Raw genomic sequence first — 26,001 nt, forward strand, 5'->3', positions numbered from 1 at the left:
ACGTTCAAACACATCGTCATCAGGAACGTTTAAATGTAAAATCACAAAAATACCAATTTTCATGGAAAATTCAAAACGGAAAGACCCTAATCAAATGGCAAAATAAAAAGCTCAAACACATCAAATGAATGGATAACAACTGTCATATTCCTGATTTGGTACAGGCAATTTGTTATGAACAAAATTCTAAATCTAACCTGGTTTAATAGCTACCTACACCTCTCACTTGTATGACAGTCGCATAAAATTTCATTATATTGACAACGATGTGTGAACAAAACAAACAGACATAATAGGTAAAAATGTCAAAATTGGGGTACAGTAAATATCAGTCAACATTGTGTTATAATCTTAATCACTAAACCCACAAACAAAGTCAAATGGATATCACCAAAAATAGTCTAAACAGTGAAAGTAATATTCACATACTGACACATTATTAGGATGATAAACAACGTCAGAACCCAGTATATTTACTCCAAGACCATCGTGCATTCTTTGTGAAGTTAATACGGAAAATGCATGCACACTTTCATACTTAAGAGCTATAAGACTAAGCTGATCGTAAAAAATAAAGCAAATTCCACCCGAGGTCAACTTTGCCTGAAAGAATTGTCAACTTCTTTGTCAGAGAAAGTTGGAACCTTATTTTCTCAATGATTTTTTTCAATTACCATGGAGGAGTTTTTGATGATATGATGTATTTGCTCTTTTTAAACCTACAAAATGCGATAAAACACTTAAACCCCAGTAACAGTAACTCTGTGATACAATATGACTAGTATAGGTTACAAGAGCGCAATTATTCGTAATGCATTTTCCATAGGGTAACACTCGTGTTTTTTTCTTTTTTCTCGAAGACTACATAAACAAGGGAAAATCGGGTAGCAGTTCCTGTTACTAGAAATGCCAGTGTTGCATTACAACCAAAAACTATATAGGGTTATGCTGCTCAAATTTTCCGCTTAATGAAAAAGGCATATTTAAATGGCTCCAACGTGCGAAAATAGAAGATATTTTTTATAATTCGTAAAATGTGAATATGATTTTTAGCAATTTTTTTAACTTAATTAGATAAGCTTTCGATTAAATATAATTCCAATCCTGTATCGTCCAATCAGAAACCGTATAGGATTCTATTCTGAGTACCAACTCTTGTCGGTAAAATGTAAACAAATAATTGCGCTCTTGTAACCTTAACATATTTGTTAAGATTTGGTTGAGATGAGACGTAAACAAATTTTAAAAAGAAAGTGACGTAATTTATTAGAGTGCATGGCCATATTATATTAGATTTTTGAAATATAATATCTTAAGAATAGTTTATAGAATCAAAAATAGAACATCTTTCTCAAACAGAATGTAAACAATCGTATCACAATGTGAAAAGGATGTAATGAAAATCCGTTACATTCTTTACATTGTATTGTAATTCAACAGAAATAACCTGTAATAAAATAGGGAATAAAATCCAATTTAAATAAAATTCGATGCAATAAGAAGACTATTGCGCATTTCATAACTTATAAAAACTAGCTTTTATCTTAATGTCATACTCTCTTCATTTCAAGTTAAATCAGGTTAAAAATCTCATTTAATGATAATCTTAACATTAAGATTGCACAATAGTTCTTTATTTGTCGACAAAAGCAATTTCTGGACCGAAAACCGTATTAGTCGGCACACGGTATAATTTTTTTCTAGCTGTTCTTCTAAATAGCACCAGTAATTACTAGGGACTTTATATAATTCATGTATTCCTTCTTTATATGGATCATATCTTTTACTTTCTATGAGTTGCTGCAAAATAAGCATCTAAAATGTCAGAATACACATTTTGTATATCTACTGTCTCTGATAAATCCGATTTCTCCGTGAACGTTTTCATGAAATTAGTACAGTTTCCAAACATTACAGTAACCCCAACATATTTGTATTCGGAGTTGATCTGTATTAAAGCCTTCATACCATTCATGTCGATATAGTTCATAGACGAACAGTCGATAATAATATGCGTGAGGGGTACGACGGGTATTTCGTTTTCATTGTTTGTTTTTGACAGCGACATTCTTTCATCGTTGTTACCGTTATTTTCGCTTTGATTTATGTTTATTTCAACATTATTTTCTAAATGTTTGTCTTGTTGTTTTGGAAAGGCTTTTGGATTAAATGTTGCTTTGTACAATTCTTTTACAAATTGATCAGCAGTAGCAAAATAAAGAGATGATTCCATTCTAAATATTGCAATTTTTGAATTACATAATGGAATATCATGAGTCTTTTGCTCCAGAAGACGATCCTCTTGCTCAACTTTTCTAATGGTGTACGAAGATGAATTCTGACTTTGCACGACAACTGTTAAAAGACAAAGTAGCACTCCAACATACAGGGCGTAAGGGAAATCAATTAGAACACCACACAATACTGTTCCAACAAAGATAACAAAATCATAACGATTTACTCGCCACAGTTTTGGTAGTTCCTTGAACTGGTATAATAGATTTTTAACAGCTACGATGATCATTACTGCAAGTACAGCTTTAGGAGCTGATTCTAAATATTTTCCTATGAACATTATTACAAGCAAGACAAAAATAGCTGATACTATTCCATTCAATGTTGTCTTTGCACCCATTGTACTTAAGATAACTGTACGTGGTGGTGCAACGCAAGCTGGAAAGCAGGAGAAAAAAGAGCCACCTAAATTTGCAATACCATATGCGACGAGTTCTTGATTGTCGTCAACTGAATATCCGTGTTTCACCTCACAGAGTCGGGCCATTGAAATCGTAAGCACAAACACAATGAAACCGACAACAACACTATGTCCTAGTATATCTACCGACACTCGAGGTAGCTCCGGCGTTGGTAGACCAGGAGGTATTTCTCCTACAACACCAATATCGAAGGTGTCGTGTAACTTTGCAAAATGTGAAATAACTGTTGCTGTTACAACTAAAATTATATCGATTGGTATTGGCATTTTCATTTTGTTTTTGAATCTCTCATTAATGACATCTTTTATCAATACAAGTATTATTAAGCATATAACGGAGACTATCAATGTAGCAACATGAATCTTCGGAAATGCTTTGAATATTTCAATATATACATATATCAGTTTTCCTGGTTTGTTAACAGGTGGAATTTTTATGCCAAGAGCATTAGGGATTTGGCTGGAAATGATATGAATAGCACCGGTTGTGGTAAAAGCCGCAATGAAAGAAGATGACAGATAAGAAGTAATGAACCCCATTCGGCACAACCCCATGATGAACAGCAGTAATCCAACGATAAAAGACGAACCTGCTGCTACAGACACTTTGTACTTTAACACGTCATTATCCATTTCCGGTGAAACTGTTGTTAGGTTACCAACCGTGGAACCGTTAACAGCAGAGTGATGACCAGGCAAATCATACTGTTCTAACCGTGACTCTACAAGCTCTGCTGTAAAAATTGCAATCACAGCATTTGTTCCGAAAGAAACGTGTTGCGATGTTCCGAAAATCACATACAGGAGAACAGGAAAAAAGGACGTATACAATCCATAGGCCGGTGATAATGATGCTAATATACCAAATGCAAGTCCTTGTGGAAAATGAAGACAAGCTACAGATAAGCCACTTATCAAATCATCTAAGATGTATTTCCTGATCTTATACGTTCTTATTACGTTTATTATTGGGAAAAGTGTTAGTAAATATGCACATAACTTGGAAAGGGTACATTTTTTCATGATATTTTCTGAAAATGACTTCGATGGGCTCTTTGGTTTGCCATAAAACTCGTACAATTCAGACTGTGTTTTACGAGATCTTGAAAGCTGTAAAATATCAGACGACATATCTCCGTTGTTGATACTCATGATAATTAGAACAGTAAACCAGGATAAATCATTACCTAAAATATAGAAATAACAAATTATTCTTCACTGAATATATAGCTTCACCATATAAGGTAATCGAATTTCATGATGTTCTATTCGTATAACACAATCGAAATGTATTCAGGGCATAACTCTTATCATACCTATATGCACATCTTCAATTTATCATCTTACCATGAATAATTAAAATTTAATCAGCATTTGATAAACCATGTAAGAAAAGATGCGGCAAAAAAGAACATACTGAATACTAGTAGTAGTATGTTCTAAGGTAAAGAGAATAACTCTCATATTTGTTAACAACGCAGTATATCCTTCTTCTTCATGTATGGATCTTACAATTTTCAAAGTTCTATATACATTGACGAATAATGTAAACATGTAGAAATAAAACAAACACTAGCTGTCAAACTCTTTTTTTTACCGATTTCATATTTGATTATTAACATTCTTAAACGTATATCCAAATGATAAAAAAGTTTTAAATAATCAATAAACAATGTATGAGCTCGATCATATGTATCAACATTTCATGTGAATTTAAGTGTAGAGGCCATTAATTAACTCTCGAGGTCAACCCCGAAGACTGCCGACGGTAATATAACCCGGTATATACATATTGTATTTTTCTAGGTATGTTTGATTTCATATTATACGTTGAAAATATATGTTATTCATCGTTTTTATCTGTAAAATTATGAATTTTTGTGGATCGAATCGAATCAGTCAATCAAATGGTTTATCCTTGTTTCGCTTTTAATGTCGAGGTCGAATTATTCACCTGCAATTGATTAATTCATCAGTCATGCTTCTTATCTTATTTTGACAAAATTGAACTAAAAAGGCTGCTAAAAGCGAATTCCTATTTCACTATTTCACTTTCATTATTGATTGATATATTAATTGTCTTATATACGATACCAGAAAGAAATGTTGTTGATTTTAAGCGCAATGCGTATGGAGAATTATTATGCGAATATCTTATAAATTCGAACTGTTGTATTTTAAATGGAAGAAAAGGTGTCAAAAATAATGATACTTATATATCTCAGCTAGGATCTTCTGTAGTGGATTATTGTCTTATTCCATACGAATTACTTGATATATTTGAGCAATGTGACGTCATAACTATGTCGTAATTAATCGAAAAACATGATATATTTGAGTATGTTGATCCATCAGTGTCAAAACCTGATCACTCGATGCTTTTGTGGAATGTAAATATAAAGAAATGTGTGTCGGAAGCATCTAATGATAATGGAAATAATAGTGAATATAATAAGTTTAATGTGAAAAATATTCCAAATTCGTTCTTAACGGATCATTTACGTGATATTGAAGAGTTAATTTTATCCTTGGAATTGAATAATGTCAACCAAAATAACTTGGATATAGTTTACCAAAATTTTGTTAATCTTTTGAAAAACGAAATGTCGGAAAAGATGGATTACAAAGTTATAAAAGTGTCATTAAGCTCGAATAATAAAAAACGTCGGATGAAAAACCGTGGTGGTCGGATCATCTCACAAATTTATGGAATGATGTATGCGCTATGGAAAAGGAGATGCTGAAAAGTAAATCAGATACTAGGAAACGTCAATGTAGACAAGAATTCATATGTAATCGGAAATTGTTCGACCGTGAAACACAACGTTTGAAACGGCGTAACTGGAGAGACCAATTACTAGTTAATAAAATTGACAATTTGGAATCAACAAATCAAACTGAATTTTGGAAAAAGATCGGACGGGTCGGAGTAGGCGAAGAGAAAAGGAAAGCTATACCTATGTCTGTGCAACTACCGGATGGTAGTATTTCACATGATCGAGACGCTGTACTGAATGAATGGAAACGATCTTTCTGTAGTTTGTTGAACCCAGAAGGTAGTATTGATAATAAAATTAACGGTACCAATTTTCTTGCACCAGATGCGCATTTCGACAATACATGTCTCTTCAGTGATGCTCGTGGCCAAAATATTTGAAATCCAAAGCTTATATAAAAGATGAAGAGCTATAATCCAAAATGTCCAAAAAGTATAGCCAAATCCGTGAAAGGAATCAGAGCTTTGCATGAGGGAGATACATTCCTCAATTTATAATAATTTCTAATATTTTTTAACAGCAAATTTTAATAACACAAAAAATCCGTATTTTCATGCCAGTACCGAAGTACTGGCTACTGGGCTGGTGATACCCTCGGGGACTAAAAGTCCACCAGCAGAGGCATCGACACAGTGGTAGTAATAAAATTAACGGTACCAATTTTCTTGCACCAGATGCGCATTTCGACAATACATGTCTCTTCAGTGATAACCTTCCAACGGACACAAGTACAGATAATGGTGCTACGATGAATTATGACATTACTCATGAGGAAGTTAAACGAGCAGTGATCAGTTTGAAAGTTAACAAAGCTGTTGGTGTAGATGAAATCCCATCGGAAGTCCCCAAGAATCCGTGTTTGTTGAACTTCCTACTAAGTTTGTTAAATTAATGTTTCTTCAGTGGTACAATTCCAACTTTCTGGCGGAAAGGAATTATTAATCCAATACCTAAGTCGTCGACGTCGAATCCAAAAGACCCAATGTGTTACCGCGGTTTAACACTTGTTCCTGTTTGCTACAAGCTGTACTGTCATATATTGAATAACCGATTGCTCGAATGGGAGGAGGAAAATAATATTTTAGATGATTGTCAAAATGGTTTCCGAAAGGGACGGAGTACAATTGATCATATAAAGTCATTATCGTCAATTATTGAAACAAGAAAGCTAAAACGTTTGTCGACTTTCACAGCTTTTATAGACTTCCGAAATGCGTATGATGGGATAGACCGTAATTTGTTATGTCAGAAATTGCTTGATATTGGAATATGCAGGAATATGTATAATGCTATCGTGTCGTTATGTAAGTCAGTAGAATGCTGTGTTCGGATAAATGGACAATTAACGGACTGGTTCAATGTTCAGTGTGGTCTAAAACAAGGTTGTTTGCTTTCACCATTACTTTTTAATGTGTATGTGAACGGTCTTGTTACGTATATATGTTCATTAAATGCTGGAATAAACATTGACGAGGAAAATGTGTCGATTCTACTGTACGCTGACGACCTTGTATTGCTAGCTGGCTCGGAATCAGACTTACAGGTTTTGTTACATGGACTTCAGCTCTGGTGTGCGGAGAATGAGATGACAATAAATCATAACAAGTCAAACGTTGTTCATTTCCGACCAAATTCGACCCCAAGGACAATAAACAGTTTTAAATGTGGCCACCTTGACATAAATGTGGTGGAGAAATATACATACCTAGGTTTAGTGTAAACAGAGCATTTGGACTATCAAATTATGGCAAAACACGTAGCAGCATCAGACAACCGTGCCTTGGGACTAGTGATATCTAAATATAAATATTTTGGAGAACTACCGTTTGATTCTTTCACAAAATTATATGACTCGATTGTTTGGAGTACAATCAGCTACGGAGCGGCAGTGTGGGGAGATAGAACATTTTCATGTATAAATTCGATACAAAATAAGGCAATTCGTTTTTATATGGGGGTCGGACGGTATACAACTAAAGTAGCAGTGAATGGAGATTCAGCCTGGAAACCACCTTGTGTAAGGCAGTGGCGAACTGTTATAAATCATTGGAATCGTTTAAGGTATATGAACACTGATCGACAAAATAAAAGAATCCATAACTGGGCGGAACATAGTTTTCGGCGGTATAAAGCATGTAAAAATTCAAATTATAGACTTTATCAGCAGTTTGAATTGTGTAATATTAGTGACTGGTATAATGACACGAACATTCACAAAATCTCCTGCTCAACGTAGAGCATATTCGCAATTCAGATGTGGGGTTGCACCCATACGAATCGAAACCGGGCGTTTCGAACATTTACCAATGCATGAACGGACTTGCTTTATGTGTGAAAGTAAAACTGAAACTGAGGAACATGTACTAATTGAATGTCCGATTTATGACGATTTAAGGAACGAACTTTATGAATATATAAACAGTGTAGATGAGAACTTTAACATGTTAACGAACCGTGAGAAACTGTCTTTTGTGTTGGGATGTCAAAACGTTAATGTTATTTACAAATGTGCCAAAACCTGCAACTCTATTTTAGACAGAAGGAGACGTTTTTTTTTATATCGATAACATTTTTTTAGACTGTAAAGTTATTTAAATTTGTTTTAGAAATTTTAATAGTACATGTACATAGTTTTATAAAGTCCTTTTGTTGTTTGATGAAATTTTACTTTTTGTCTCTCATAATTCTTTTAAGAATAGCATTAATATATATTTATGTTTTTATGATATATGTAAATATTGTATTGTGTATATTAGTGGTGAGACGTTAATAAACTATCTATCTATGTCATCTATCTATCTATCTTATATATTTCGTAGCCGCTTTAAAAGTAGATGTATGCAATTAGAATTGAATTGTGCATACATAAATATTGCACTGTGTTTACTCGGTATTTACTCGGTATTATATCGTTTATTTTGACTTGCAATTCAATGGCAAAAGTAGAGAAAACATGTTTGCATTTATATTTGTTTTTATAAAAAAAAAATGATAGATGCAAAAACAGTTTTCGACGACGTGAACACTGGTGTGTTATCGAATTATACACCATCAACACTTACCCACCGAAATATTTTATAACACGATAGTCACATGGACTGTAAACCAAGTTAACATAAAGACCCAATGCCCAAAAAATTTGTTGATAAAGTTTGACACGTACACGATCATAAAGAAGTCAAAGAACTTACTATGTTTTAAGTTGTTGGCTCCATTTTCGGCACCTTTGAGTAAACTTCTTCCTTAAACAAATATATAGTTTGTTTTTATTATCCAGAGCTTCCGAACCCATATCTGGTTTACAATTTAATCTTGAGATAAAGAATACACTTCCGGCAGTATAAAGATCAATATTTTAAATATAGCAACAAATGAATAGTGATGAAAGAGAGATTATATGTAATTCTAGCATGTATAGATTAAAATTGAATTAAATGCGTGAATTAAATCAATTTTTTATGAGTGTATCTTAGGTTCTTAAAATTTAAAGCTCCGCAAACGTTACGTAAATTCTGTCAAATACTATATATTAAAAAGTTTCTTTCAAAAAAACTTTAAAGTTGTAGAAAAGTGACCTTTACGTCCTCATTGTAGCGATATTCCACAAGGTTAAGAATAGAATACTAAAAATAAATACATATTCCCTAGAATTTGATGTATGAACTTTGATAAAAAAAAAATAATTAGTATTGATGAAAATTTTAGTTTAAGTAAATTTGAGTGAATTTGATTGATAACTAATGTATTTAACAATACCAGTAGAACCTTTAAACACTTAATGTTATAAAACAGATTTAAATATTTGATTTGTTATCGTGTTATTTGCTGTTTTTTTTCAAAGGTCAAAGGTAACGGGATTACGCTTGACTTTAAGCCAAAACACGTGGTCTTGGTCAAATAAGTCAATAGTAAAACCTGTGGATAAAGATACTTTTCTGTGGTAAAAAGCCTTTATTCAAACTACGCTTTTTGGTAAATCATATTCGGGTGGTCACGAGTTATGCTGTTTACTTTATTAAACAAAAGAAATGAGCTGTATGCGTCCATTTCATTTTCAAACAGAGTTTCCTGAATTGGCTGAAACTATGATGTTGAATTGAATATAACAATAGTTTGTGTATATGTATAAGTTAAATGCAAAGTAAAGTGTACTGTAGAGTATGTATGTCCTCCTTCCTTGTTTACGCCACTTGTTTATTGGGTAAAGGATACGACCTGGTATTAAGATCGTAATCATAGGCACTTGTCTCAGACCCCACCCCCCCCCCTATATACTTTTTTTCCTGAGACATGTGCCTGTGATTGTAAATCCCATTCTTGTATAGTCACAAACATTGAGGCTTTCATCTTAATTTTTATCATTGATTCTTTATTCGTGTGTGTCGCAATAGAATATTTACTAGATATTTTTGTTTCAAAGTTTCTACATTGCAATAATTGTTGAAACTCTATAAGAATCAATATGTATATATACATCACCCATCTTAAATGTTCAAAAGTCAATTTAAATTCGAAAATTCCAAATCAAGATCATATTAAAACTAAATATATTCTTCTTACCTTGAAGTTATACAACATTTGACAAAAGTTTGACATAAAATGCATTTATATACCGTCTCAGAAGTTGCAAATGGGATACTTTAACATTCATTTATGTAATAAAAGCAAACATCCAGTTATACGGTACGGGTTCATTAATCTGGGGGTTTAAACCATACGGTTAATATTAAGATATCATGTTGCGAGTTAAGAAAGTCGAGCTGCGGGTAATAAAAGTCGAGTTGCGAGTTAGAAAAGACGCGAGTTGTGAGATATACAAATAGAGTTTTGAGTAAAGTAAGTCGAGTTGCGAGTAACAAATATCAATTTGAGAGTTAAAAAAGTCTAGTTAGTTTAAACAATATTTATTCAGATAAATCAACATTAAACATATTATACAATGAAATAATATTAGGGATTCAGAAACAAGCAATTTGCTTTTACAAATCTGTCTCCCTTTACAGACATAATACACTTATTGAACAATACATAAATATAAATACTGGCATGCTCTGTAATAAATATATGAATATGAAAAGAATGTCGAGTTGCTACTGCAGAATTGCGAGTTAAGCATGTCTAGTTACGAGTTAAGAAAGTTATTTTTATTTCTGAGATCTAATCATTACTTTGAAAAAATGCATTTGATTAATGATGGACACGAAATATATTCTTAATCTTTCAAAGGCAAGTTAACCAGGGGTTAGTTTCCTACTTCTGTCTTGTTATAAAAATCTTATTACAGTTACACCATTTTATTTAGATATTTACATATATGTATGTCTAAAAATATATATATTTCACAAACCAACAGAGTAGGATAATTATAATTACCCTAAAACTCAAACTTCGAACATTCATCTCACAGATATAAATTTATTCTGAAAATTCACCTTTCGACAATGAAAAATAAACATATGCAAGTATATTCAGAAAACGTAGATGTTTTACTTTAAATCACCATAGTGTCGAAATTTTTACAACACAAGATGGATTGAATGCGTTTTTCTCAAACCACAATCGTTCCTTGAGGAAGTCCAAACCAGCACATAGTAGTGTGATGTCGGGCGGTACATGGTGTGGTGAAAAGTGGGTACCTAATTTGTTTTGTCAACTCCTCATACAGTATTCAACCCAGATACTTGAAGCTTTACATGAAGATTGCACGAATAATGAAGTCATGCACTTCTTGTACCAAATCAGGCGTATGACTGTTGTTATTCATTCGTTTGATGTGTTTGAGCTTTTGATATTGCCATTTGTTGAGAGATTTCCCCTCAAGTTAAATTTTCCTCTGAGTTTAGTATTTTTGTGATTTTTCTGTTGTTGCAACTATGGAGTATGGACTTGTGTGAGAAAACTGTTTGTATAATCAAATCCACAGTTAAGAGTTCTATATTTTCAGTGCTTTGTTATTAATCATTCAGCAAAAATTTACATATAGTATTCAAATTGAGCTGAAGTTATATCCCTTTCAGATAAAGTATCCCTATGGTCTGGTGTCACATTTGTTGGTGTTATAGTTCCCTTATTCAACATATTTGGAACATTAACAGAACAGAAGTTAAATACTTTAGTTACAGACAATTGCATTGAGTTTGTAGATAAAGGTAATACATTTGTATCGTTGGTTAGCTTACTTGCTTGCTAGCTAAACCGTGGAGTCATTATAAGGTCAGGGATACTACCCTCCTTTCAAAGTTTCCTAGTCCCACAAAAAGATGGATTGGCTATCTGTAGGACTAGTCTACTCTTAAATTAGGGTAGTTTTACCGAACATAATAATGACTTCACGGTTCAGCTAGTAAGTCTTACCTTTATCCACACATTCAATGCAATCGGCTGTAAAACAGAAATAACAGAAACATTCTTGCATAGCCGAGCTTGAATTCGATCAATACCAGCACTTGTTCCATTTATTACAACTGTGTGTTTTAATAGTAGTTTCCTAATCAAAATCAATAAATTTATCTAAATTTCAAACCTTAATAGATTTAATACACTATGTATCTACATTTGGGATTAGTAAACTGTGAAAAGTTTACTTATCATAGATTTTGGGAATATTTATCTGTATCTCGTTTCTCATACAAATACCAGTGTCACCGCCAAAGCTGTTTTTATCCTTGTCATTTAAAATAATAAGCTCTTTCTGGTTGCAGTACCAATATTGACGCTTACTTTTTTTTGTGAAACCATGTCAAAGTCTTTTGATCACATGACTCGTGATAAACCAATTGATGAGTGTGTATAAGTTAAAACAATGATATAGAAAAAGTAAAGACAATTTGAAGAAATGAACAAATATATTGCAAATTAGGCACTGCCCATTAGATATTGTCATAACAACTAGAATGGTTTATTTTTCTGGATTTGGATTATTTGTGGTAAATAAATTAGTTCTTCATAGGTTGCTTTTCGGTGTTTCGTGTTAACTTTTATACATTATGACTTGGATGGAGAGTTGTCTCATTGGCACTTATACCACATCTTATCCATATAAACTCTCGTACGGTATATATTTATACTAAGTTTACTGTATATGCATTTGATTTCTCTAGATCTACGCCGAGGAATACATTGGCTGTACCAGAATATGAGATAATTCTTATGTCTATTCCTTTGTCCCACTTTTTGAACATAGTGTTATGTATTAATAGAAACTTCCGAAGTTTGTGATCAAATATAAAGGTATGCAGTAATGACATTTATTAATCATTTTGCATGCATGACACTTGCTACGTTTATCATGCAAATCATACCTAATGTATAAAATGAAACTAAATTATGTAAGATAGAAAAAAGGAAGTTGCTACCTAGTTCACTATAACATAAAATTTATTCATCATTAATTACATAAAATATAATATGGTGAATGCATACATGTACATCTTATGCAAGCGCAAATAAAAATGATACAAATAGAATTGATAGGATTATACTTAGGGTGGCATAATTAAAAAAACACCCATTGAGGCTCTGTAAGCAAACTTCTAAATTGCCCGGGATCTGTACTCAGAATTTTAGAAAAACTTTCTAAACATTCAATGAACGAGACCTCTGCTTGTTGTAAACACATTAAAGGATAACACAAGATTTGATTATTTTGATTTTTCTATGTTTTAAACATTTGAAAATTAACCTTTTTCAGCAAACTGGTAAATATTTTTTTGAATGTTCGTTTTGTTCAGGATTAGTCTTCATATGTTTTAAAGAGCCTATTTGGTTCTGCTTATTTTTGAAGGCTGTATGGTTACTATTGTGTCAATTGTTATGTTTTGAAACACTAGATAAAGTATGGACGTATGCCAGAATAAAGGGGGATACAAACTCACAATCAATTGTAGAGAGGCCGGAATCAGCAACAGGAAAAGCTAGAATACAATAAGTGTTCGAATTGTTTAATAAAGAATTAAGTTAAAACATTACAATATTACATATTATCACATATTTTGAACTGATATGTACGTTTTTGCATGGCCAATAATAGCCGGAAGTCAAGGTTGGTTATCAGCCCTCGGGGCCAATATCGATATCAGCCCTCGAAATCCATATCGAGCCCCCGAGTTTAACTTCTGGTAACCTGTCAAACAAAAAGTATTTCTCTTGCTTGAAAATATGTGATAAATAGATTATAACATGTCATTTTCCAGATGGTCCGTGGTATCAGCCCACGACCAATATCAAGCCCTCGGGTTAAAGCCCTCTGGCTTGATATGGGAGTCTAGGGCTGATCCCAGGGCCATATGGAAATTGCCATGTAATAATCTATAAATATTATACACGTTGGGTTTTTTTTCCAAAATATTTCTAAATTAAAAACATGAATAAAAATGAAACATACATTTTTAATTGTTCTTAATATAATAAAACCGTTATAATGAATACAGTACATATGATCTAAAAACTTACTTTAAAGAAAAATGAATAAATTTAACTGTAGTAATACATGTAGTTTATTTCAAATTATTTCAAACTTACCTAGAATACAATAAGTGTTCGAATTGAACACAAATTGTAATCCTAGTCTTTTATAGACTTTATTGTAATTACTGATTATCAAATTATCTTTGATGCCACGCCCACTTCTAATAAACTTTCGAACAATGGACGTAACAAACAGATGTTCACGATTATTTTTTAATTTATATATAATCTTATGTGTGTCCAATAATGTTGAATATATTCATAGTAATGAAAATATGTATGATGATTATCTTGATAGCTTTATATCATATGAAGAAGTGTATAATGTACTGTTGTCTTCAAAAAATGGTAAATCGCCTGGCTGTGATGAAATTACGGTTGAACTTTATAAGAATCAAACTGCATTGTTAGCTTTAACTCGAATTTTTAATATTTGCTTTGACTCTGGTAAGATACCTGCTTTATGGTCGAAAGGTATCATTAATCCGATTCCAAAGAGCTCTACTGCAGATCCAAGAGACCCTATGGCATACCGTGGAATAACTTTGGCTCCTGTATCTTATAAACTTTACTGTGGTGTATTAAACTCTCGTCTTACCGTTAAACTTGATGAACTTAATTTTCTTCATGATGAACAAAATGGTTTCAGAAAGGGACGAAATACTATAGACCATATTTCTACTTTGACTACTGTCATAGAAACACGTAAATTGCGTAAATTATCAACATTTGTAGCATTTATAGACTTTAAAAAAGCTTACGACTGGATAAACAGGGATTTGCTTTTTGGTAAATTGGAAAATTTAGGTATAAGTAGTAAAATGTTAAATGCTATTTTTTCACTTTATAGAAATGTATATTCATGTGTAAAAGTAAATGGTAATTTTACTGACTGGTTTGAGGTTAAATGTGGTTTGAAACAAGGGTGTATTCTGTCTACAATTTTGTTTAACATTTTTATTAATGACCTTGTAGATGAAGTTAAAAAAATAGATATTGGAGTAAAAATTGATGATGAAAAAATTTGTGTACTACTTTATGCAGATGATCTTGTATTTATAACAGAAAATGAGAAAGATTTACAAAAAATGTTGGATACTTTAAATATATGGTGTTGTAAAAATGATTTAGTTGTAAATCTAGAGAAATCAAAAATTGTACATTTCAGAACTAAGTCTATACCAAAGACAAATTTTACTTTTGTACTTAATAATAATGATATGGAAATTGTTCCTAGTTATACTTATCTAGGTTTACTGTTGTCAGAATTTTTAGACTACAATTGTATGGCTAAGGCAGTAGCTAAATCTGCAAGTAGGTCATTAGGTTTATTAATAGCTAAATGTAAAGCTAATGGAGGTTTTCAATTTGATACATTTACAAAACTTTTTGATACACTTGTTATGTCTGTAATTGAATACGGTGCGTCAATTTGGGGTCACCAGGATTTTTCTTGTATTAATGCTGTAAAAAATAGAGCAATGAGATTTTTTATGGGTGTGGGTAAATACACCCCTAACTTAGCCTTATATGGAGATATGGGTTGGATGCCCAGTATTATATCTCAGTGGACATGTATTTTTAGATTATGGTCGAGACTTACTAAAATGTCTCATTGTAGAGTTAATAAAAAGGTTTTCTTATGGGGCAATAGATGCTGTAATAGTAAATTTAAAAATTGGAATTAAAGAGTAAATGTGAAATTTAAAGAAATGGATATGGAGTTTTTATGTAATACTGATTTTTCTATTGATAAAAATACAATTAAACAAATTGAAAAGGAAAATTTTTGTAGATATAAAGAGAAGTGGTACTCTGACTTAATGTACAATGAAAGAAGTAAATTGCGAACGTATAGAATGTTTAAGCAATGTTTTAATAGAGAAAAATATTTATGTATTAATATGCCTGGAAAATATAAGAGTGCATATGCTAAATTTAGATGTGGTGTTGCACCTCTGAGAATAGAAACTGGCCGATATGAAGGCATTATGGTTGACAATAGATTATGTTTTAATGAGCAATGTAAGAAAAATAACATTATTGAAGATGAGAAACATGTCTTAATTAACTGCCCAGTATATGCAGATTTACGAGCTATTTTATTTAGACATGCTAGCTCTTTTAATTGTGATTTTGTTAATTTGTCTGATGATGATAAATTCAAATTTTTATTCACTGATGAAAATGTGTGTTACTTTTTAGCCAAAATCTGCTATGATGTATTATTAAAAAGAAAAGGTATTATATATAATTGTAGATAATAATGTGTTTTGTAGAAATTTTATAGTCTCTCATAACTCTTTTTAGAGTGGCTCATGTTGTTTTAAATATTACTGTAATTTTATAAATGTATAAATGTATGTCAATTTTGAGGTGAGACTCTAATAAAGTATTTGTCTTTGTCTTGTCTTAGATATAGGAAGATGTGGTGTGAGTGCCAATGAGACAACTCTCCATCCAAATAACAATTTAAAAATTAAACCATTATAGGTTAAAGTACGGCCTTCAATCTTGTCTACTTGACCATCAAGTTAACAGAAACTAATGTAGCATCTGCTATTTGTCCCAGAATACATAATTAAATTTTCATTATGTCATAAATTTGTTTATCTTTAACTTGTACTGACTAATAAATTATATAACAGTCTTTGCGAAATTGAGCAACTCAAATTCCATTCTTAATAACAGCACATTGATACCAATAATCTATAATAATATCAGGAATAGTTAAATGGATAGTTTACAACATAGTTTGTTCAAAAGTTATGTCAAATCTACTTTTATAATTTAAAGCATCAACTTTCTATATACTTTATATTGAACAATAACAATATAAAACACAATTTTACATTACAATAATCGCCCTCCCTTTAAAAAGATGACTATTCCACCAATCATATAAATCAGATTTTGTTGTTGCCGAAACAGTGTCATATCAAATTCTTGCATGATCTTCCAAATGGAAAAGGAAAGATTCTTCACTCTTTTGTTTCGATAAATCATTACAAGAACAGTATTGTCTAAAAGTATTCAACCACGTTTCAGGGTTTTGTGAATTGTCACCCTTAAATTTTTCAATTTTTAAAATAGAAGACATATTAAATATTTTCATAGGAGGTATTCTTGTCCTACCTGCTGAAATAGCTGCTGTTGCGGTTGATGTTGTTGTTCTTGGTGGTGCAGATGTCGTTGAAACTGCTATAGTAGATGCGGTTGTTGATGCTGTCATAACTTCTATTAATGCCGTTGCAGTGTTGGATGAAAAATGAGACGGTATCTGTAAAGACAGGCAATGAGAGTTTATTAACCGCCAATGGAGTTCCAAGATAAGGTGGTTGCACTGGTCCAGGTGTTCGTGTCCCTGCGGAAATCGTCAGTAAGGCTTGCGGAATTTTAGGTCGAACCAAACTTGTTGGTTGTAAAGTCCTTATTGTGGTTGATACGATGGACGGTATAAACGGGTTGTAAACAAGAACAGGTCCAGTTGGTTGGTCACAACTATATTGAGGAGGTAGTGTCCACGGATCTTGGACAAAAGGTATTGTTGTGTCTTCACGTTCAGGTAATTTATGTTCGAACTGATGTTTAACTACCAATTCCTCCTCTTCGGGCAAAATGTCCAGTTGGTAAAACGTAGTGTCTAACTTATGATGTTCTGCCTCTTTGTTGTAATTAAGAGGTGTTTTACCAGGCTTTGTAGGTTTTTCTGTTGCTTTAAACATCCTCAAACCATTCTATTGTGTCAATTGTTATCGTGTTTTGAAACCCTAGCTAAAGTATTGACGTTTGCCACAATGAAGGGGGAAACAAACTCACAATCAACTGTAGAGAGGTCGGAATCAGCCGAACAGGAAAAGCTAGAATACAATAATTGTTCGAATTGTTTAATGAAGAACAAATTTAAAACATTACAATATTAGATAATATTTGACACATTGTTTTTTCCAAAGTAATTGTAAATTGAAAACATTAATAAAAATGAAACATACATTTTTAAATTGTTGTTTTATGATAAAACAGTAATAAAGAATACAGTACTTTAATATGATCTAAAAACTTTCTTTACTGAAAAATAAATAAATTTAACTATTAGAAATTATCTGAAAAATAAATAGTTTATTTCAAATTATTTCAAACTTACCTAGAATACAATAAGTGTTCCAATTGAACGCAAATTGTAAACCTAGTCTTTTATAGACTTTATTGTAATTACGGATTATCAAATTATCTTTGAAGCCACGACCACTACTGATAAACTTTCGAATCATGGACGTAACAAACAGATGTTTACGATTATTGTTTAATTATACGTCCAATACTTGACCTTCGAATAAACAGAATCTAATGTAGCATCTGCTATTTGTCCCAGAATACATAATTACATTTTCATTATGATATAAATTGTCATAAATTTGTTTATTTTTAACTTGACCTGACTAATAAAATATTTAACAGTCTTTGTGGAATTTAGAAACTCAATTTCCATTCTTAATAACAGCATATTGATACCAATAATCTATAATAATATCAGGAATAGTTAGATGGATACTTTACACCATAGTTTGTCCAAAAGTCATGTCAACTCTACTTTTATAATTTAAAGCATCAACAATCTATACTTTATATTGAACGATTGCAATGTAAAACACAATTTTACATTACAATTTAACCAATAGTCGTTAATTTCTATATCATTTAGTCTCTTGTGGAGAGTTGTCTCGTTGGCAATCATACCATATCTTTCAAAATAGTTTGAAAACAATGTTAAATGCAACTTACAAAAGAGGAGGCAGTCTTGCAATTGTATGATATTATTAGTGTCATTTAAGCTAGATGATATAAACCGTTTAGCATATTTCCGAACAACACAACAAAGCTCTTTTCTGTTTAATTTGCGTGTACGTATATAAAATAGTTTACCCCAAAATAATATATATTAATTAAGTAGGGTTTTTTTTATTAAAAAAATAGATGAAACAACAAAAAATCCTTATTGCTTACAGACTAACAGAACAACAGAGAGGCGATTTATAATTGATGTGTAGTTGACGTTTTTTTTTAACTCAGCATGTATATCGTAGAATGATCGTGTACATTTCATTTTAAACCATTTACCCTTTTTTAGTATATAATTGCAGGATATTTATGGTTCTGCGGTACCTGTGAAAATTGTACATATCAAAATTCTAAACCAGTTATTGTGTGAGAGCGTATTACAGACACCTGCCTAAACTATCATGTATACCGGGCTCAGTGATTTCCAGAGAATGACACCTGCTTTAACTATCATGTATTTAGAGCTTATTTAGACCAAAACACAATTTCATCACGGTCGTCACCTTTGTCATAGTATACCTTGTATTGAGTTTCAATATCTATAATAACGTATATGATATAAAGTTTCATTGTTAGACCTAATTAACTTAAGTATCATAAAAGAAATGTCTTGATTGCATAGTATACCTTTCGAGAATATAGAACTCAATTAGCATTACCAACAAATCCATATTTATTTCGTTGTTCAATTGAATTCAGAAGGTTTCCATTCTGTTTCTATGGAAACCGTTTTTTTCTCTTTGAAATATCGTATATCTCTTTTCCCTATGTATAATTATCCTGAAAGCTCGTGACATTTTCTCAAACCTACCTGTGATTTAAGGGTTAAAATTCCGTCATTATTCAATAAAAGACAAGCAAATTACAGCATCAAAGGTAAGGATTTTCATTTTTCCAGGCTAAAATCTTATCTCAAACTATAAACAAAACAGTTTTTAAGTTCTTTATTAGTGATGATTTATTCAATTTTTTAATATTCACAAAGTAAAGAAACTACATCATAAATACAAGATTAATAAAGAACGAAGCTGAACACACTGTAAAATAGAAAGTTTAGATTCTTTTTCGATATTCAGTATTAATCTTTTTGCAATTTTTTACTTTCATCTAAATATAACAATTTAAAAGTAAAGACAGCTGTTTATTTTTTTCTTATTAATTTGAAAATTGGATCATTTTTTTGTAATCCATTTCTTCAGATGCTGATGGACGAAACTGATCAAATATCTTTAAAAAGAAGATTTTATTCGACAGAGAAATTGGACGAAACATATCGCAGAGTAAATCCACAGAGGAGGTCTTTTTTGCAAAATTTCAAATCTCAATGTTATTGTTCCAATAAACGGGCATGGAATATTCTAACAACCGTCCTTCCGTTTTTGAAATTTACTGCAGAATACAAAGTTAGTAATATAGTATGTGATATCATCAGTGGATTAACAGTCACAATGCTGCATATAGCACAAGGTATAAGCTTCGCCATGTTGGCCGGTCTCAAACCGCAATACGGGTTATATACATCAATATTTCCAGTTGCAATATACTTTATCTTTGGAACATCTCAGCACGTTTCCTTTGGGTCAAACGCAGTGTTGGCTATTTTAACCAGAAATGTAATACAGAGAGAAGTTGAACTACAGAGAGAAGGTTATTATTTGAACACTACAACTTCTGCCTATGCCAGACAGTTTCCTATAAATGCAAGTGAAGGTTACATGTCCTTTACAACAGAGCCCACTATGATTTCATCAGGGGCAATGACTGCAAATACGTCATACCAACCTGTTAATTACACTACCACTACAAAGGTAATACCACCAACAGATGACGATGACTATTCTAGGCTAAAAGGAGAAATCGGTGTTATTGCTTGTTTGCTGACTGGTATTTGGTTGACAGGATTTGGAATCTTACGATTGGGATGGATTTCAAAGTATTTGTCAACTAGTTTTATTGGCGGTTTCACAACTGCATTGGCCATTCATATTGCATCATTAGAAATTCCAACCATGCTTGGTATACAAGTTTTACCTCGTTTTGGTGCAGGAAGATTAGTATATCTGTATGTTGACCTATTTACAGAAATTAAGATGACCATTCTTGGTGACTTCACAATTGCCTTGGTTACTCTGGTTACCATCTTGACATATAGAATTATAACAAGTAAATACAAAATACATCTAAAATTCCCTATACCTTTAGAACTGCTTATTGTGGCAATCGGTATTGTTGCTTGTTATTTTGGGAAACTGGAGAGCAATTACGACATTACGGTACTTGGCGAGGTACCAGTCGGATTTCCAATACCTTCAGTGCCTACATTACAACGAAGTTCTAACATGATTTCTGATTGCTTAATTATGGCGCTTTTAATATTTATCATTTCCGTTTCAACAGTAAGAACTGCAGGGGTAAAAGAAAAACAGTATACGGACTACAACCAAGAACTGATAGCATATGGGCTCTGTCATGTTTTTTCTTCTTTCTTTTCTTGTTTTCCTCAAGCCACTTCACCACCAAGAACAATGACTCTCAAACACTTGCGCGCTAAGACAACTTTTCACGCGATAGTAACTATAATCATAATGGTTTTAGTCATTCTATGGATTGGACGTGTTTTTGAATCCGTACCTATGGCAATGATAGGAGCCATCGTTGTGGCATCGATGATAGATTTGTTTGCTCAGTTCTCTAAATTACCAAAGTACTGGAAAGTTAACAGGTTTGATTTCTTCACGTGGATGATCACTTTTCTGGTATCAATATTTGCTGATTTAGATTATGGATCAGTTACTGGGGTTGTTTTTTCGTTCTTATCTGTTGTCATCCAACACCAAATTGCAAAAGGGCGCACAATTGGGTTTTCCGATAAAGAAAGTGTAACTTTTGATGAAAAGAGAAGAATTCACGTAAAAGAATTTCCATCGGTTAAAGTATTTATGTTTGATGCACCAATTATTTTTGCAAATGCTGAAATATTCAAAGACAAACTCTATCGACATGTTCCTAAACCTAAAATTAAGACGGAAGCTGCTCGTTTGCCATCTAGTGATTCTGTTGGGAACAGAACCAATGAAAGCGACTACTGTGATAACTTAAACGTAAATGGTCACGTGCATGTAAAGAATGACAAAATTTGTTCAGTGGCCAAGTTGAAACACGTGGTTATCGATTGTCAAAAGGTGAATTATGTTGATATTTCTGGAGTAGATGTTCTTACTGAAGTAATAAAAGAATACAAGGAAGTTGAAATCAATGTTTATTTTGTTAACTGCTCGACGAGAGTCAGAGATGTACTACAAGCTGCAGGTTTCTTCAAAACATTCCCGAAAGATCACATTTTCTACGATGTATTTGATGCCATATTTGCAATTGACAATTCTTTTCTAGGTACCCCGCTTAAAATTTCAATGGTCGAAGAGATAACAAAGCTATGAAAAAGATTGTCAAAGAGATATGTTTTGTTATTAGTCACTTATTTATCAAAATCTTTAAAAAGTTCGATGTTTGTGATGTGTTAGATATGATCAGAAGACAATGTTTGGATAAGTTGTTAAACATTTCTGAGAAGTTTTGAAATATTGTCGTATATAACCCTACTTTAATTTCGAACGTGAATGTTGCGTCTCTTTTATGAAGTATTTCGTTTCGTAAATGCAAAAGACTCGAACGAACACACAATCCTTATGTGAAGCAACATTGTCAATCTGTTATCAATAGAAAGCACAGAAGTTTCACTATTTGTACAAAGACGTCTTTTTGGCATTTGCCTTTTTCAAAATTGATTAAAATTCTTGGTTACTATTTCAAATTAGATTTCAAGGTCTAAACTTTTTGTTGTTGCTTATGTGTGGTAAATGGTAATATTAATCTCAATAAATGGATCGCCTGTCAAGTTTGTTATATAATTTTCACAGACGACACATTTATTTTGAATGCAACATTGCCATCCTTAAATATATCAGTAGAAGGCACAGAAATTTCAGTAATTGTGCGAATTTTTGACTTTTGACTTTTTCAAAATTGGCAAAAATTCTTAGTTACCATTTGAATAAGTTTCAAGGTCTACACGTGTTTGGGTTTTTTGTTGTTGCTTGTGTGGTAAATGGACGTATCAATCTCAATAAATGGATCACCTGTCAAGTTTGTTATGATAATTTTCACAGACGACACATAACTTTTTCTTCTGCGACTATTAGATTTATGTATTAGTCTCAGTTTTTATACATAATCCTTTCAAATGTGAACTCATATCTAGTTGAATATATATAAGAATGTTTACAAAAATGAAAACACATTAATTTTGAATTTGAGAAAGCTTTTTGTATTTCAAAAACATTGTTGTGACTTCGCTGTAAATCTATATTGTAATTTTTCATATATTATGTAATCTTATAAAAGTTGATGAAACCCTATTTGATTACATTATATTTGTACGTTTGTTAAATAATAAGTGTTTCAAATATTGTTGGTTGATTTATTTTTGCTAAATGCCCAGTGACAAATATGATGCATGTTCAGAACTTTTCAAACATTGAAACATCATAAACTCGTATAAATAGTATAAATAGGAAGTAACTTGTACTTTATCAGTCAAACCTGATCTACCCGTGAAGTTTGTTCTATTGTATTAGGTCAATAGAATGCAGCAAACTCATTATCAGACAATTATAGATTTACAATGTAAATAATAGTTTCACGCTCGTTCATTATAGATGGTAGCCGGTCTTCCATTTCAGATGGTCTAATAAGTGTGACTCCCATGCTGTTAATTATAGTTAGAGCTTCGTAAATGCATTTACGGTCGTAAATTGCAATTAGCTCGTAAATGAAGGTGTGTTTCTGTATAAAGAATCATATATGCAAGATATCAGACGCTGTTGATATTGAAATATGTCGTTTTGGATCCCCAAAAGAAGACTCAGTGCAACTGTAATTTGTAGTACTTACTAGATATTAACGAAACATAAGTACAGGCGATATTAAAGCAGATACTTCTTGGGTTTTTTTCTAAAAGCATTGCTGCACTTTTTGTATCTAATCAAAGTACGTAGAGGCGAGTGTCATATTCAGTATTCGTATTAGTTGGCAAAAAATGTTCTGTAATTTGGAATAAATACTAACTATGACAAGGAGTTCAGATGCATGTGTTTTACAGACATAACCAATTCAAATTAAGTTCTCCTAAACATCATTGTTTACTAAATCCAATGTTTTATGAACTAAATAGATAGAGAAAGATGTGGTATGAGTGTCAATGAGACAACTCTCCACCCAAGTCACAATTTATAAAATACCGTTATATATAGGTCAAAGTACGGTTATCAATCAACACGGGGCTTTGGCTCACATCGAACAGCAAGCTTACACATTGCACTTTATTGGAGTGCATATTTATTCAAACGTAAAAAATCTCTACAAATTAGGTTATATTATTAAACCTGTTTCGTCTAATTTACATTTTGCAGTATAATAAGTAGCTTTTAATGTTGATGCTATTTAAAGATATCAAAGAGATCTTCAAATGCATATGATAATACACATAAAAAGATGGATAAATTGTTAGTGAAGCATGTATAACTTTAGCTACTAGTATTACTTTAAAAAGTCACTTTTAATATGATAAATCTAGTATCTTATGAACTATATGAATCAGTGCATTAAAAATATACCATCTAGATTGAGTTTAAAAGTTAAGTTTGCCAGTTTGATTGTAATGTACACCAGTTTTAAAGTCGTGCACATCAGATTGAAAGAAGTACTCGCCAGTTTCAAGTCGTCTTCGCCAGTTTTAAATGATCGATCGCACGAGCTGTCAAGTATAGTCGGAGATTGCTCTAACTTCTAATGGATTTTCTGGGTGCATGGACGTCATATTGCCGTCTGCATAAAGCATTAAACTCGCTTGCATATTTCAGATCTTTTCTGTCTCAAAATTGTAACTCACTCAAGTAGGTAAATCAAACATCGATTCTCTTTTTTTTTTTATTTTACTCCACGTGAATATCTAACTTTTATCAAATTATAAATACACTTCTTCAACACAAACGAAGTGTTTTCATTTAATTCAATCAACCATCCGTTTTCAGCTTGTATGCTAGACGTTCAAATCTCACAGTGTTGATTTCTTGTAATCATTAGAGCTTATCAATGCAAATAGGTATACACGCACGACATTTGCATACGATAGATTTGATCATTGAAGTAAAATGAAGTCAATATAATGCTTCCATGATTTGATGAAGAGATAAATCTTATTAGAAATATGGGTCACCAGAGTTATACTTATTTATCAACTACAAAATGTATGTGCACAAAATGAAATGACGCAATCACAGGAAAAAGGACATTAATTTTCTCGTCCTGGATATGCATGAAACAATTGCCACTGCCGGGACAAACAAATAAAGCAAAATCAACAAATCAGATAAAATTCACGTTACACAACCAATAATTATACTTAATTAAACCAGGACATCACTTCGAAGTATATAAATCAAGACTTTTCTTTACATTCAATTTGCATGTATATCATCATTATTTAAAACTTTTGTCTAAGAATCAGCTTGAGCTTCATGTCTTCACTGTGTGTGATGACTGATGCTTCTGGCCTGATCCAGTGACTTGATATTGTCAGCTTTTGTGTGTAAAGTAATATCTAGTGGCCTGTATTCTTTCATGTATACCATTTCTATTTGGTTAAAACAAATGTCAAACGTTGTTTGAATCCGTATTGTATATAAACAATATTGACAAGGCCGACATCTAAGAATTAGTTGAACATAAAAGATAGAATCATCAAGAAAATTCAAACTCCGAGAGGAAAAAGACAATATTCGAAACTGTTATTGATTATCTTCTGCCATCTGAACTTCAAAAATTAGAATTATAATTCCTTGTATATGGTTATACACATAACCAGCTCATCATACTGGTGGTTTAACTCGTTATTCTTTCAGGAATATTCGGACTAATCAAGAGTGATATTTGAAGAAGAATATGGTATGTTCTTATACATATACGCAACGAAAGACCGTTGGCAGAAAAATGGTTTTATGCAATAGGAAAGGCAGTTGTGGTATCCTTAGTAACATGTGGACCTTATTTTACTAACAGTTGTTCCTTGTCTTTAATTGACGACAGAAAATCAGTAACGACACAGTTTCATGACATGAGTTGTCGGGACCGGTACAAATATTGTTA

The 26,001-nt window shown here is 32.1% G+C and overlaps 3 protein-coding genes across 3 annotated transcripts; 1 reads left to right on the forward strand and 2 right to left on the reverse strand.

Annotated features, from left to right (window-relative positions):
• Positions 1-1,561: 1,561 nt before the first annotated feature.
• Positions 1,562-8,884, reverse strand: LOC134685134 (sulfate transporter-like). The gene is made up of 2 exons (XM_063544601.1): positions 8,685-8,884; positions 1,562-3,903 (listed from the first exon to the last, which is right to left on the reverse strand). The coding sequence occupies exon 2, from the start codon at positions 3,866-3,868 to the stop codon at positions 1,784-1,786; it is 2,085 nt and encodes a 694-aa protein (XP_063400671.1). The 5' UTR covers positions 3,869-3,903; positions 8,685-8,884; the 3' UTR covers positions 1,562-1,783.
• Positions 8,885-13,417: 4,533 nt separating this feature from the next.
• LOC134685135 (uncharacterized) lies at positions 13,418-18,333 on the reverse strand. The gene is made up of 3 exons (XM_063544602.1): positions 18,104-18,333; positions 17,095-17,819; positions 13,418-13,615 (listed from the first exon to the last, which is right to left on the reverse strand). Exons 2-3 carry the CDS (start codon positions 17,682-17,684, stop codon positions 13,543-13,545), a joined length of 663 nt encoding a protein of 220 aa, XP_063400672.1. The 5' UTR covers positions 17,685-17,819; positions 18,104-18,333; the 3' UTR covers positions 13,418-13,542.
• A 1,244-nt stretch (positions 18,334-19,577) lies between these two features.
• On the forward strand, positions 19,578-22,985 carry LOC134683596 (sulfate transporter-like). The gene is made up of 2 exons (XM_063542904.1): positions 19,578-19,674; positions 19,998-22,985. Exon 2 carries the CDS (start codon positions 19,998-20,000, stop codon positions 22,233-22,235), a length of 2,238 nt encoding a protein of 745 aa, XP_063398974.1. The 5' UTR covers positions 19,578-19,674; the 3' UTR covers positions 22,236-22,985.
• Positions 22,986-26,001: the final 3,016 nt, after the last annotated feature.

This window comes from Mytilus trossulus, chromosome 9 (genome assembly GCF_036588685.1).
Source record: "Mytilus trossulus isolate FHL-02 chromosome 9, PNRI_Mtr1.1.1.hap1, whole genome shotgun sequence".
In the NCBI taxonomy this organism is placed as follows: Eukaryota; Metazoa; Mollusca; class Bivalvia; order Mytilida; family Mytilidae; genus Mytilus; species Mytilus trossulus.

Coding starts and splice junctions, on each gene's coding strand:
- LOC134685135 (XM_063544602.1), bottom strand. CDS start 17,684: ATGTTTAAAGCAACAGAAAAACCTACAAAGCCTGGTAAAACACCTCTT. Junction 13,616..17,094: donor AACAGCAGCTATTTCAGCAG/GTAGGACAAGAA, acceptor TTTGTTTGACAG/GTTACCAGAAGTTAAACTCG.
- LOC134683596 (XM_063542904.1), top strand. CDS start 19,998: ATGCTGATGGACGAAACTGATCAAATATCTTTAAAAAGAAGATTTTAT.
- LOC134685134 (XM_063544601.1), bottom strand. CDS start 3,868: ATGAGTATCAACAACGGAGATATGTCGTCTGATATTTTACAGCTTTCA.